We start from the raw sequence: 14,268 nt of genomic DNA, 5'->3' as shown, positions 1-14,268 counted from the left end.
ACAAATAAATTATGTTTTATAGCCATTATTTATGAGGAAAAAATATGTAAACAAACGTCATAGGTTAAAGGTTACACACGTGTTTCAATAATAAAAAAATGAAAATAATTATTTCTTTAAAAGTTGATAATAAAATAATAAATTTAAAAATTTCTTTTCTAGGTTAATACGCCAGGAAGGTTAAAAGAAAAATTACGAGATTTGTTTATTTTTTAGTGCTGCATGATGTTGACTTTGCACAACGAAGACACTAAAATAAAAAAATGTGTATTTACAAATTAAATTGCAGACTCGAAGGTTTAATTTTTTTTAATTTTAATTTTAAAATTTCTTATTATGTAAAAAATAAAATGCATATCCTAACAGTTTTTTTTGTATGTGGGCTGTTGGGCTAAATGTTTGTTTAACTTGCTAAACTTATTTTAACTTTACAGGGTACCAAAATAAAACACTCAGTTAATAATATTGTGCGTGGGACGAAAAAGGTATTTGCACAACATGATGAAATGCTGCAGGTATTAAAAATAATCAAAAATTTAACACCAAATAAAAATTATGTGTTGTTTTTTGCAGAATAGTATTTATATGTTTATTAAATTTTTTACTAAAATATTATTAAATTGCAAATTAATGAAATTATATATCTAACGAAATTTTTTTAATATTTTGTTAATATTATTTAAAAAATGTACATTGTTCAATTTTTTAATGTTCTCATAGTAGCCTACTAATTTTTTTTGTCAACAAAGTCCACCTCTTTTTTTTTCTAATATTAGGTAATAGCTGTGCTTTAAGTATATTATTTCTAGCATTAGCTGTCTATCATAATATTTTGTTTTGCTTGCTTCTCTAAATGTTTATGAAATTTGATGCTAGAGAAAAGAGGATGCTAACCCACTCAAATAAGGAAGTTACCACCTCACTCTGTCTTCCCATTATTCTATTGTTCTTGAAAGAAAATAGATTTTAGAGTGAATTAAAAATGAAGTGAGCTATTTTTAAATGCCTTAATAATTACTGTGTTAAATTTTTTATGACTAATTGTATATTGTGCTCAAATTAAAAAAAATTTTTTAAATTATTAATCAATGTTTAGACTCTTAGAAAATAGTAGTAATCATACAATAAATACATTAATACTTTTTACTTTTTTTAAACATTTAATTTTATTATTATGTTTAAAGGTTAATTAGGAACCAATACATAGTTTTCTGCTTAAAAATCTGCTGCAGGCATTCAATTTAAAGGTTAGTGTTATGACTTTTTTATTTGAATAAAAATCAATGATTTTTTTCGAGAAAATGGAAGGTATTATGAATTCAATAATACTTCAATTGTAATTCAACTGTTTTTAAATAACCAGAATTTTATAAATTAGTCAAATGTGACACAGTTTAAAATTTCAATCAGTGGTCTTCCATTTTCTGATTAATTATTAGGAAAAATCACTTGGGTATCATTTTAGCAACTTTTTGAATGTTAATTTGACGTAAACATGGTTTTAAAGCAGTTAAAATTACACCGGATAAGTATAAGTTTATGTAGCTGTAATGTTTTTACAGACTTGTTTATTAAAGTTTATTATTTTGTCGTAATTTTGTAGTTTACTTGGCTGCCAGTTTATATGTTATTATAAATAGGATTTTATGTTATAAAATAAAAATGAGTTTATTTTTGCATTTAAATAAAACTTTGCATGATTATTTTGGCATTGGTAAGTTAATTTCAATGAATATTTATTTCAATAAGACACTTAATTTCAATGAATATTTATTTCAATAAGACACTTAAAAGAAACTAAAAAAAAGTAGTGTTAGTTGATAATTTTTTTTAAAAATATTATCTTAATTTTTTCAATTTATTAAAGCAAAGATTCAAATAATATTCTGTAAAAAGTAAAATTGATTTAAAAAATCTTGAATTTCAGATTTTGGTTTCAATAGTTCGTTATTGGAACTAAATAAAAAGATGTCAACAAGTATGTGTGGGGAAGCTGAAAGTTGGGTAGTGGTGTTAGAACTATTGATATCGGTTTTCGGTATCATATTTAACGCAATCACAATCTTCGTAATTATTCAACTTCAGGATTTTAAGAAAAGTATATCTCACTGGTATGTTTTGTTACAAAAAAAAAAAAAAAAAACATTTAAAATAAATTAATAAAAGAAAAATTATTTTTTTTGGTGAAATAAGAAAAAAAAAACTTCTTTATGTTACAGTCATAAAAAGTTATAATAAAAAATTTGAAAAAGAAAATAAAATATTAAAAAAATTTCTTAAAATATATTTATTTTTGTAATGAAAAAAAAATTGAAATGTTAAAAATTTTCTTAAAATATTTTTTTTTTGTAATTGTAGAACAATTTTATAAAACACAATCAAAAAATACTAGTACTGTAAAAAATTTATATTACGAAACTGTTGTTATTGTTTAAAGGTACGTGCTACAACTTGCAATTGCAGATTTCCTTTTTCTAGCAATGCTTCCTTTACGAGCTGCAGAAGGGATCACCGGCGAATGGAAATTTTCGTTGCCATTGTGTAAAGCTTACGAGGGCATTTTTATGCTCAATTACTACGCCGGCATTTTGTTTCTCACGGTTAGCTAACTGTTTTTGAAAGTGTGTGAATTTTTTTCTTGATTAGGATGTATCTTGTAATATTGGTTTTAATAGGCCATTGTTCTAGAGTTAGGGATATGATAAAAAAAAATTTAAAACCAAAGGTTGGTAAACGCCAATTATTTTTGTAACAATAAAAAATACTGGGTTTAATTTAATGCTTAAAATTGTGTAAAGTTGATATTTTAAAAAGCTTTAATTTGTATTTTAGCATTGGGTTTTGAATAAAATAATGTTCGTAAAAAAACTAAAACTTTCTAATTTGTTTTGTTAAATGTTTATTAATTATATTTTTAGTTGATGAGTTTTGATCGTTATGTTGCCATTGTTCATCCTGTTGCAGCTCGATGGAGAAAATTAAGAACGCACAGCAATGCAGTTATACTTACTTGTGTGGTAACTGAACTAAAATCTAATTTTTTTGTGAATTTTAATAATATGTTTTGTTTGTTTATGGACAATTTTTATTTTTGTTTTAGTTAATAACAAAATCCGTTTTTTGGGGATTTCTTAAAGTTAACTTTGGCTAATGTTTTGGCTAATGTGCAAAGAAACTACATATATATAACATTTCGATTTTATTTTTATATATAAAATTTTTTAAGAATTTTTTTTTTTTTTTTATATATAACAATTTTTTAAGAGTAACTTTCTGATTTTGTCGTGTTTACGATTTCCTAATTTTTTTATATGGGTTTGGGTTATCGCTATCGCGTTGGCATCCCCTTTATGGGTTTGGTCCCAAGTCAATTGCAACTGTGCTTACGAATTTCCTCGTACCGCAGCTGATGAAGTACTCTATGATGGTGAAGATCTATATACTCAAGAAAGTAAAATAAATAGATAATTCAACAAATTTAGTTATACTGTTATAGCTATAGACTGAACAAATTTTGTGAATAAACAGTTTAAGATTGTGATGTAAATGCAACAACTTAATTCCTAACTCCTTTAATAAATGTTAAGTTAAAGTTAAATATGCATAACTAACAAGACTTTTAATTTTACAGAACTTGGAGAAAAGTTTGAGGTATGTTTTTTTATATTTTTTTCAAATATTTAAATAAACTTTTACATTTATTCAATGTAAGTTAGCATTGCCAATAAAATGATTTTTAAATAAAAATATTCTATTTTAAATTATATATAAAAAGCATATTATTTTAACACTTGAATTTCTTTTAGAACTTAACCTATGATCAGCATGCATATTATACAGGTGTGTTAATAAAGCATTACAATTATTTTTATATAACAAAATAGGTTTAATTGTTTAAATATTAATTTATATTTTTGCTTTTTTAGAAGAGTTTGATACGTTAAATATGCAGGTATTAACTTTCGTTTAATTAAATTTTCAATTTAAATAATTGGGTATGAATATTCAAATTATTATATCAAGGGCTTACTTTAAAATAAAAACTATCAACAATTTTTTTTCTTATCTTCTATATTTTTGGCAACCAATAGCGTTATTACAGTTTTAACCCAATCTATTTTTGTTGTTATTATTAGTGTAAGCATAAAAAAAGAACTGTGTTCTACTGGTGGGCCCACTTTAACTTTGTGGTTACGTTTGTTATTCCTGTTACTATCATGACAGTTTGTTACAGCTTTATATTATGGCGAGTTCTACACCCTGCTGTTGGGTCTGCAAACAGGTTTTTAAAAGCTAATTTAAATAGATAGTACATAGGCTATCCTAACTTTTTTGTATTAAAAATTTTTATTTTTTTGTTAAAGAACCCCGGGTCGTCGTAAAAGTTTTGATCAGTCCCCAAACGACAAAAAATTCTCTTTTTTTCGATCGCTTCGTCTTTCATCAAGCTCCTCTTCAAATTCAAACAAATCACAAAATCTTAAACAAAAACAAAGAGTTACTGGAATAGTGGTAATGTCTTTTATGTTTTTTTGTTTAATGCATTGAGTCTTTTAGGTCATGGGTTAGATTACCACTGCTGGCTTGTTGCAAAATTCTTGAGTAAGAAACATTAAGTACAAGCAGATTTTTTTAACAGTTTGGAATATTATTGTTTTATAATTTTCTTGACCACTAGCCTGCAAAATGGTATTTGCTTAGCAGGAGTTTAGACTAGCTATTTAAAGGCACTACAGAATAAAAGCAGTATGAATTCAACCTATGTGGTAAAGCCAAATGTTCTAACTACTACACTAAATATATATAACACAGATATCCCTGGTTGTACTGTTCATAGTGTGCTGGCTACCTTATCATGCCAACACACTTCTGAAATTCAAAGGACTTAACTTGAAGAGGAAACCTTGCCAAGTGGTGTCAACTTGCGCTAGTTTGTTAGCATTTTCCAACAGCATGCTTAACCCAATATTTTACACCTTTCTAGGTAATTATATCAATTAAGATTTGCAACAAATGTTAAACTATAATCTTTTTAAAACTAAAACAGTATTTTTGTATTTTAAAATACATTTAATAGCGGTTTCGAATAAACTATATTACAGTTTGAAATGAATGTTACTCATAATATTTATTTGAGAAAATGGGGTGATAATTGTTACGTGACCTGGTCTTGGGGGCCTTTAGAAAATAGTGATATATTTGCTAAATTTTGATTTTTAGTATCTCTGTTTTAATAAATTTTAAAAGATGCCGTAATTATTTAAAAACAATTTTATTTTTTTAGGTTCAAAGTTTTACCAACGCCTGTCAACTGCTACTTGGATGTTTAGACCGAAAAGAAAACTTGCCCGAACTAGTGGATTCCTTTACACAAAATATAATAAAAATAAAGTCCCTGCAAGCAGTCGTACTGGTTCTTCAGCCAACACTCGTGTATGTAAATATAAAGAGTATACAAAATATTTGGGTTTAATTTATTTATTTTTTTTATCCCCCTCATTTGAATGGAGCGGTGGCTACTTTTGGCACAGTCAACTTGAATTATCCGTTTCACTAAGTTTTTTTTTTACTCTAAAATCGTAATTGCAGTTTAGGGTATACTTTATGCTGTTGAAATTAGGTACTAAAGAAGCTAAGAAATAATTAACTGTGTTAACCTATGTTACCACTTGGTCTTAAGACCAAAATTTGCTATTTATGCATTTTGTCAATTTTTGATTTTCAGTTGTCAGATGCATCTATGCTTGGTCATCACGCTACTTACCAATCCTCATTCAACAACTCCAAACTTTATCACATCACAGAAGTAAGTGAAGGCCAACATTCTAATTCTCTGATACCTGACGTTGAACTGAAAAAAGTTGAGACAACGCCCATAGTCTAAAATAAGTTTGATTTTAAATGGTGGACAATGTTTCATTTAGTTGGGAAGTATAAATGTTCTTTACTAATTACTTTGGTTAGTTTATATATAGTAAACTATTTTTGAACCAATTAGGCTTAAATGAACATTGCTACCATAGAGAAATATTGTTGGGTTAAATTATCACCATTAATTCTCTCTTTTCTCATATACATTGTTTTTAAATAAAAGAAAATAATATGGGGGTTTATTTAAGGTGTTTTAATCCTGTTTGTTGTTTGTAAATATGTTGGTTTTGTGAAATGTTTTGTATTTAATATGTAAAATACCTTCTTTTATAAGCGGAGTGTTTTATGAAAATAAATATGTAAATTGAGTTTTAACAGGAGATTTTTTCTATTTTTAAATGTAAATCTTAAAAATTATCAGCTGGTAAAAGTCTCTAACAATATAATTGGTATCAAAGCACAGATCAAAAAAGGCGGTTTTAATAAATTTAGCAAATATCACAAATAAATATATCACGAAACAAAAATTATGCTTATCGGCACGACCGCATTATTCTGCGGCGATGCAAGCCGGTTATTACTGCCAAAAGTATCAATCCAGCTCCGATCACGTACGCTACAAACTCCACCGTACCCCGGGAAAAAATTCGACCGTACGCGGACAACGCCAACGTTTCGTCCCCGCTACACGACGGCAACGTGTCGGGGTTGATATCAGCGTAGGTGTGTAACGTCGGGTGGTTGGAGTAATCGTCATTTAAAAGGACAGGCGCACAAGGCGGTGGATCAGAAGACCAAGTGTAGTTGTATTCGTTAATACACGAAGCGTAGTGTGCACCAGCACCTGTGGCATCCACGCACGGGGTCTCGCATTTAACATAGGCTAGGTTAAATGAGGGGGGACTGGCTTCGCATAAGTATTGAGAACTTGCATGCACAACACAGGCTAAAACTATCAATTTAAAAAAAAAAATTACTCGAAAAACATATCTTAGTAACAAATCTTTTCTACTATTAAGCTTTTTTTTTTTAATTTTAACAAGATAATACAGAGTTTAAATTCACTTGAAAATGTAGAACATAAAATAGATTTTGCTCACAGTGAAAATTGGCCAAATTCGGTGGTTTACCCAAAAGAATGACGTTTGTACCGGTCACGTGACTGATAAAAAACGAGAGTTTGGAACCTTTTTCGCGGAGTCTATCCATGTCGATCACATAACCTTTCCTGGAAAATAATTGGAAATTTGAGGCAAAAAAGTTCACGTAAAGTTAATATCGTTACAGTATATATTTTAGTATAACCTTAAGCTAATAGGTTTTCGTAGTTATACTGGGAAAAAAAGGTGCTGTTTTTGAGCTACTCGTAAACATCGGGCTTAGGGGCAAGTAGTGTGGCATTGGGCCTTTCTACCATACTACTAAACTATGTCATAACAGGTTTAGAAAACCTGCGAAACTCCTTAAAAAGTCACGCTCTCAAATGTTGAATAGGAAAGCGTTCTATGCCTTATCTTATACAAGAAGTGTAGTAGCATTGTTTAGATACCAGCTACGTTTACGCCGACCTAAAGTTCAATAAAGTTCTTTCAAGCTATCTCAGCCCACATAGTTTTCTAGTTTTAAATTGATACAACTTTCCACTTATTTAACTCACAGACAGTTTAAGGTATTATCAAACATTGATAATTCTACCCTACTTTGCAACAGTATATCTGGATATCTTACTAATTTTATCTTGTTTTGGCCGGTTGGCTTATTGAAACTTTAGTTAAAAATATTAAAAAAAATGGGTGTGTCCGGTAGTGTTGTATACCGGTCATGTCAACAGACTACAGGCTAAAGGGTTTTAGATAGCTTAAAAACACGTCCCAACAGCACAGCCTCAATATACGTCTCAACAACCCTTTTACAATGTATACATATGGATGGATCATAAAGTTAATCTTACTTGTATGTTACTGATGCCACGTCGACGCACTTACTCGGGACGAGAATTTTCTCGGAGATTAACCTCGAAGCCAGAAAAGGGAATGCGTGGATCACGTGATAATTAGAAGCAGTCGCTAGTTTGATTGCCTCATTATCTTGCCGTGTCAACCGCTGGTCGTATATGATGTAACCTATAAAATAGATCATATTTAGAATAGGGTTCGATTTGAGAGATTATATTTTTTATGGAGAACTGATTCTAGCCGAAAATTATATGCCGAAAAACGCCATTTTATCAAAGATTTCTGAAATATTTTGACCAGAATTTCGGTTAAATATAATTAATAAAATTTCGATATTTGGAAATATGCAATTCGGTTAAAAAACATTTTAGGTTTGAGGTCTTAAGTTTGAGTTCAATTGCAGACATTTTTAAGTCAGAAACATTTAGAGATTTTTGAATTACAATACTTAATGCTGCCAAGTCTTAAGGTCAAATGCTTTCACGTTTAAACAAAAAAATCGAATACCAAAGTTATCTATAGCTGCACAATCCATTGAAGAACATTCCGTTACAGTTGAAAGTAGTAGACTTTCAAAATAGTTCAAAGATATATCTCCACCCATTACACCAAGCATGTTGGGTGCAATATCGTTCCCCGTGCTTATATTGCTGGCCATAGGCTCAGTAATAGCTCTACTAACAGTAAGTACCAGGCCTCCGCCGTTGGCGTCCGTATACGGTGGTGATATTGCTGCTAAGTGCAAGTCCGACCACGAAATGTTAGGTATCTTTAAATATATAAAAAATAAAAATATATAAAAAAAGGTAAAAATTCTTAATCAAAGGTCTCAATGACAATTTAACCTAGATTTAAAGGAGTATTAAATAGGGCTACAGTTTGAAAGGTTTTGAGTTCAAGTCCCATCAAAGGCAGGCTACATACCACCCAAGGTACAACTTTAGTGGTAAACTTAGTCGCGTTACAAATCAACAAAGTAAATAGGACCCAGGGTAAAGTTATATAAAAAACGGACCATTGTAGGCAAAAATAAGCTCCTTACTTTATTTTCAAAGACTTCGATTAAAAGTTGATGTCCCAGTTTATACCAAGGTCTCTGCGTGGCATCGTACAACTTTGGCATTTCAACACCGGGCAATATTCGAAACACGCCCTGCTCTGACCCGAAGAATGTCCAGATCACGTGATTTGTCATGTTTGTACTATCACGTGACGACTCCCATATATTTCGTAGCGATGACGTAGACAGAACCGAGTCACGGACCCCGGGTTTGAAAGTAAGGGAATGTGTTGATACGTATCTATCATTTCTCATGTAGTAGTCGTAACTAGACAGTAACAAAAAAATATCATTGGTCATATAGCTTTAGATTTTGAGCCAAATGGTTTTTCGCACCAATGCCAAACTATTTGCCCTAGGGCTTAATTGCGTTTACTGATAACTTTAAACAAATCACAACAACACACCTTTTTCTAACAAAAATAATCCAAAAAACTATCAACTTAGGGTAAAATTAAAAAGAATTAAAATTACTGCGTAAGTAGATGTATATTGTATAAAAAAAAAAATCATACCCAGATATTATTTCAAGTGTTTCGGTGATCTCCGAGTATTTTCCACTGTCCGAAAAAGCTGTCGGGGATAACATTGTTGAATCTCGGTCGTTGGTGACTGCTTGGCCTTGGTGTCGACACATCCCACTTGGTTTAAGAATGTCGTATCTACCCGTTAACAATTATAAAGTTAACTTAAACTCGGGGTTGGGTTTAATTTCATGGACTACAGTAACTTACCATAAACTGTAATTTTTGCTGTAGGTAAAGATGTTACTCCCTATTGTTTTTATGTCGTGGGGTTCTGAGTTCAATTCCTGTTGCTTCCATGTCGTAAGGTTGTGGGTTTAATTTCTACTGATTCTTTGTCGTTAGGTTTTGTGGTAAATTTATTGCTTACATGTAGTGAGGTTGTGGGTTTGATTCCCACTGCTTTCATGTAGTAAGGTTGTGGGTTTGATTCCTACTGCTTTCATGTAGTAAAAGTGTGTTCAAATCCTATTGCTTTCATGTCGTGGGTTGTGAGTTTGATTCCCACTGCTTCTATTTTTGTAAGATTCGGGTTAGATTCCTACTGCTTACATGTAGTGAGGTTGTGGGTTAGATTCCTACTGCTTTTATGTAGCGGGGTTGTGAGTTCAATTCCTACTGCTTCTATGTCGTAAGGTTTTCGGTTAAATTCTTACTGCTTACATGTTGTGAGGTTGTGAGTTCGATTCCTACTGCTTCTATGTTTGTGAAGTTTTAAGTTTAGAGTTTAATTTCCCACTGCTTTTATGTTGGGTTTACCCGTATTTATTTATTGTTAGTTGTTACACTTAAAAATAGTATTTTATAAGAGAAAACCTGTGGTATAGAAAGTCGAAGGGGTTGGGTAGAACTTGACGCGCCAATGTTTTAACTGAAGTAACACCAGTATCTACAACCACGCATAACACTAATAAAGTGTCATGAACGTTTGAACATGAATACGTTTGCGTGATATTATGAATCACAACCATTTCATGAACCTAACAAATTAAAAATTGAAACATTTATATTTTGTGTTTTTTAACGTAAAAGTCAAGAATGGTAAAGCTTTTATTATGCAAATAATTTTCGGTGCAAAAAATGTTTACTTACTTCTGGTATGGCACGTTTAGTTGTGAAAGAATCTGTGAACACGTCGCCGACTTGTAAAGGTCTTCCGCTCGGTCCTTTGCCCAAGCTTAGCGAGTGCAAAACCTGATTAATAAACAACAGCACTGGCGCGCTACGTTCAAACGCGCTTATACCGGTTATAACCGGATCTTCGTCAACAGCGGCGGGAACTGGTAGTAATGGATGCATTAGAACACGACCTGTGAAATCCACTATGAAGGCGTAAGTGTTATCTGCAGCAACTCTGAAATATGTGACGTCAGCCAAGAGTTCCTGCATCGTAATGTCGACGCCAACCACCCCAACCAAACTCTCTAAAACAAAAAGGATTTAAGGTTAAGCATATTTACAGTTTTCATGGTTAGAAATAAAGCTGCTTTACTTTTAAATATGGCAGACGATTCGGCAGGCCCTATGTTTTATTTCTGAATAATTTATATTACATAATAAATATAACAGAATACCTTTATAAACCACCGGCGAAGCTGCTGTCAGTACCATTCCTAACCCCCCAGCGTCAAAATATGGGACACTCCAAACCACTGGTGGATTTTGCAGGTTGTGGGATGTAAAATAACTGTAGTACAAACCCATGGTCGACCTCAAATATTTAGTATCGTTCACATGAAAGTAAAATCCCTGTTTAATTGTTGGTATTGGTCCGCTACAATCACCATCTGAGCAATTATCGTCTAAATACGTGTTGTCGTTAAACTTAAACTCTTGCGTTGCCATCCTCATCAGTGCTGCACCGAACGGTGCTTTCCCCAATGCGTAACATAGGAAAACGACGCTGTTTCGTAGAGCTCGGTTTCTTGTTTGAATGAGTCGAAAAATGCGAGCGGGTAGATCAGATGGTTCTCCGTCGGATAGGAATTGTATAACACGGTCACGTTCTTGAACTATTTCGTCGTCAGTGTGCCTAAAATAAACTATGTGAATTACCTGGGTCTTACAATTTTAGCACATTTATTAAAACTTGGTAGATCTTTTCAAATGTAGGTTATTATGCTGTACAAATGACTATATATATATTTTTTTTTTCTTTTATCCTCAATGTGGGAAGGTCAACTTCACGAATTAAACATAGAGTAGCATTTGCGTTATCCAGACCCAGTCTCGAGTTACCTTTGGCAGTTTGGAATGTTATAGATTATAATTGCACGATAACTACGATGCTGATTAAGTGTTGGCTCAGAAGGAGTTCATACCGTTTATAGCGCCTTACCCAAGGGCGCTACAGCATAACAGCAGTAGGGATCGAACCCACGACCTCATGTAGTGTAGCAAGTGTTCTGACTCCTACACCACGTTGTGAGTTTATAAGTTAAAATCATGTAAAACTTACCCTTCCAAACCTTCATGTTCATGTAAATCTCGGTGGTACGCTTCTTCCAAGAAATTAAACGCTAAAATTAACGCTTTCCCGTAATTAGTATCACCCAACGGCACAATCTGGCTAACTACATCAACCAGGCGAGCAATATTCGAAGGTGTCGCGGTCGCCATTATAGTACTAAAGCAACCTGTTAAATCCGACTCTCTGCAAAACAATTTACGTTTTAACATAAAGTTACACTAATTCACTGTCTGTCTTTTTTTTCATGACCTAGGATCTCAGGTTTGATCACCACCTCTGACAATTTGTAGCATTTGTATAAACAAACAATAGCCATACGCCTTTTTTAAACTTACGCATGAAATCCAGAAACTTCGTAATGATTTGAAGCTTTCACGATTTTTTCGGATAATTTTGAACCTAACGGAAAAGCTTCCGTAGAAAACGTAACAACTGCTACTCTGTCGTTCGGACTTAGTGTGTTGAGAACCGTAATTGCAGCTAACTTTGCTGCTTCCATTTTACCGTTGTTTATCATTGACCCAGAGCGATCTATTACTATAATAATATCCTTCGGTTTTGGAGCACTGGCTTGTACATACCTAAATTACGTTTATTTTAACCAATAATGTTGGGATGTGCATATAATAAGTAAATACTTTTAAAGTGTAAAAAAAGGTTAAAAACGGACTAAAATTCAGTAAGTAAAAGCCAAGCACTTTATATAATAAAAACAATGAAAAATCAACTATTACCATGGCCGAAATCGGTTATCATAAGTACTGGAACATGTAGCTTCCTCGGTGGATGGATAACTCGACAGGACGCCACAATCACTTCCAAAATATTGCCATTTCAAACCAGGGTATAGCTCTAAGTTTTTCTCGGCCGCGCGCAAGAATAAATAATTTGGCACTTTGTGGATTTCGGTGGCTGTTTGTGCCCGAACGACACATACCGATGCAAGATTGACCTATTAAATATGTTAAAAGTCAATCTTTTAAAATACATGAATAAAAAATAAGTATATACATGGACTAAAAAAAGGTAAGTAGCCTCCCAATTCCAACTCATTTAACAACAGAACTTTAAAAAATTAAAAGTTTAAACTTATTTTTATTATTAATTTAAAAGGAAGTGTACGTGTAACTCTATATTTTTGCAATGTAAATTTACACCAACTCAATCTGATTAACAGGAAGTTAAGGATATGACGTCATATTTTGCTGTGTTGCTTATTACCAGTCCAGTGTAATATTGTATAAATATTTTTAAATCTATCTACCCTTGTTTTGAATCTTGAGTCGTACTTTTCCTCGTAGAATCGATCGGTGATGTTACAACATTCTTCCCAAGTACCCCAATCGGATAAAGTGTAAGATGTTAAAACAGCACTTCGCAGGCGTTTTACTGCGTCTACTCTATCAGCAAATTTAATGCTTATAATTCTTGCAACTTCTCGCGCAATGTTATTGCCAAGAAGCGCTACAGTTTTCATTTTAACCTCGGTGTTAATAAATTCTTGAAACTTTGTAACGCCTAGAATGTCATCTCGTATTGTTTGGACGGTCTTTCTAAAATCTTGCACTCCATTTTCGTCAAAAAATTCCGTTTTTGCCATCTTTAAAAAAGATGCATGGACGACGAAACAAATAAAAAAGTTTAATTTCTTAGACATAGCGAACTGTTTAGCTTCTTTTTTCGTTGATAGAATGTAATCCAATCATTTTTTATTAACAACAGGCTTTATATGTGTCTAACAAATCTTTTAAACCAAACTATTTCCTTAGGCAACTTATACACCTTCACTAGCTGTAATAATTTCAAAGTCAAGCGGGAATTACCTATTGTTACGACAGCAAGATTAATTGTTTCTTCTACATAGATATAACATTTAAATTTTAAATAAATTAATAAAAATTAAATTAATTTACACCTATTTTTACTTGTTACAATGTACATTTTGTTGTTAAAAGTAAAAAAAAAACATTTATGAAATGAGATTAGGACTGGTTATCAATTGGTCACACTTTTAAATTACGTACGTCACGTGCGGTAGTAAAACTTTGATCACGTGGGTAAATACAACAACAAATGTTTTGTTTTGTGTGGTCTGAATATTTTTGAAAAGCTCAAACTTAAATTTTTCTCACAAACTTTGGTATTTCCACCGGTATATTCATTTTTTTTCGTTAATTGATTTATTATTAGACGCTGCCAACTTGTTAATCTGTCTAAAATTTATAAAACTGATTTATATTCAGTTTTTGGATCGGTATTCTAGCTGTCTTTTTTGTCTAGCAGTCCAGATACTCTGATAGTTTAGCTATTGCCAGATTAAGTGAATACAGACAATTTAAATTTGGGATAACACAATTGCAGTTATATTGTTATCAAACCAATCGACTA

The 14,268-nt window shown here is 31.9% G+C and overlaps 2 protein-coding genes across 3 annotated transcripts; one reads left to right on the top strand and one right to left on the bottom strand.

The window, feature by feature from the left end:
• The first annotated feature begins 186 nt into the window (after positions 1-186).
• On the top strand, positions 187-6,234 carry LOC145741590 (somatostatin receptor type 2-like). 2 transcript variants are annotated; one of them, XM_082559194.1, is made up of 16 exons: positions 187-297; positions 435-515; positions 877-987; positions 1,185-1,247; positions 1,928-2,111; positions 2,438-2,600; positions 2,919-3,019; positions 3,318-3,451; positions 3,632-3,651; positions 3,807-3,840; positions 3,927-3,952; positions 4,137-4,282; positions 4,365-4,512; positions 4,813-4,984; positions 5,285-5,433; positions 5,726-6,234. In XM_082559194.1, the coding sequence occupies exons 5-16, from the start codon at positions 1,969-1,971 to the stop codon at positions 5,882-5,884; spliced, it is 1,395 nt and encodes a 464-aa protein (XP_082415320.1). In that variant the 5' UTR covers positions 187-297; positions 435-515; positions 877-987; positions 1,185-1,247; positions 1,928-1,968; the 3' UTR covers positions 5,885-6,234. The 2 variants fall into 2 exon arrangements, with proteins under 2 accessions (XP_082415320.1, XP_082415319.1); XM_082559193.1 differs by lacking the exons at positions 187-297; positions 435-515; positions 877-987; positions 1,185-1,247 and adding an exon at positions 1,608-1,714.
• On the bottom strand, positions 5,887-13,653 carry LOC145741589 (VWFA and cache domain-containing protein 1-like). Its single transcript, XM_082559192.1, has 13 exons — positions 13,145-13,653; positions 12,615-12,832; positions 12,216-12,461; positions 11,869-12,063; positions 10,985-11,442; positions 10,503-10,834; positions 10,227-10,390; positions 9,402-9,548; positions 8,869-9,154; positions 8,334-8,595; positions 7,823-7,994; positions 6,972-7,099; positions 5,887-6,823 (listed from the first exon to the last, which is right to left on the bottom strand). Exons 1-13 carry the CDS (start codon positions 13,535-13,537, stop codon positions 6,405-6,407), a joined length of 3,420 nt encoding a protein of 1,139 aa, XP_082415318.1. The 5' UTR covers positions 13,538-13,653; the 3' UTR covers positions 5,887-6,404.
• Between the last annotated feature and the right edge of the window lie 615 nt (positions 13,654-14,268).

The sequence above is a fragment of the Corella eumyota genome, chromosome 2 (assembly GCF_963082875.1).
Source record: "Corella eumyota chromosome 2, kaCorEumy4.1, whole genome shotgun sequence".
Classification (NCBI taxonomy): Eukaryota; Metazoa; Chordata; class Ascidiacea; order Phlebobranchia; family Corellidae; genus Corella; species Corella eumyota.
The sequence above is the reverse complement of the archived record's forward strand: the minus strand, read 5'-3'. Positions and strand labels throughout refer to the sequence as shown.

Coding starts and splice junctions, on each gene's coding strand:
- LOC145741590 (XM_082559193.1), top strand. CDS start 1,663: ATGAGTTTATTTTTGCATTTAAATAAAACTTTGCATGATTATTTTGGC. Junction 3,020..3,317: donor GTTATACTTACTTGTGTGGT/AACTGAACTAAA, acceptor TTTTATATGGGT/TTGGGTTATCGCTATCGCGT. Junction 3,953..4,136: donor TTGATACGTTAAATATGCAG/GTATTAACTTTC, acceptor TGTTATTATTAG/TGTAAGCATAAAAAAAGAAC.
- LOC145741589 (XM_082559192.1), bottom strand. CDS start 13,537: ATGTCTAAGAAATTAAACTTTTTTATTTGTTTCGTCGTCCATGCATCT. Junction 7,995..8,333: donor TGCAGCTATAGATAACTTTG/GTATTCGATTTT, acceptor TCTATTTTATAG/GTTACATCATATACGACCAG. Junction 6,824..6,971: donor GAATTTGGCCAATTTTCACT/GTGAGCAAAATC, acceptor TTAAATTGATAG/TTTTAGCCTGTGTTGTGCAT.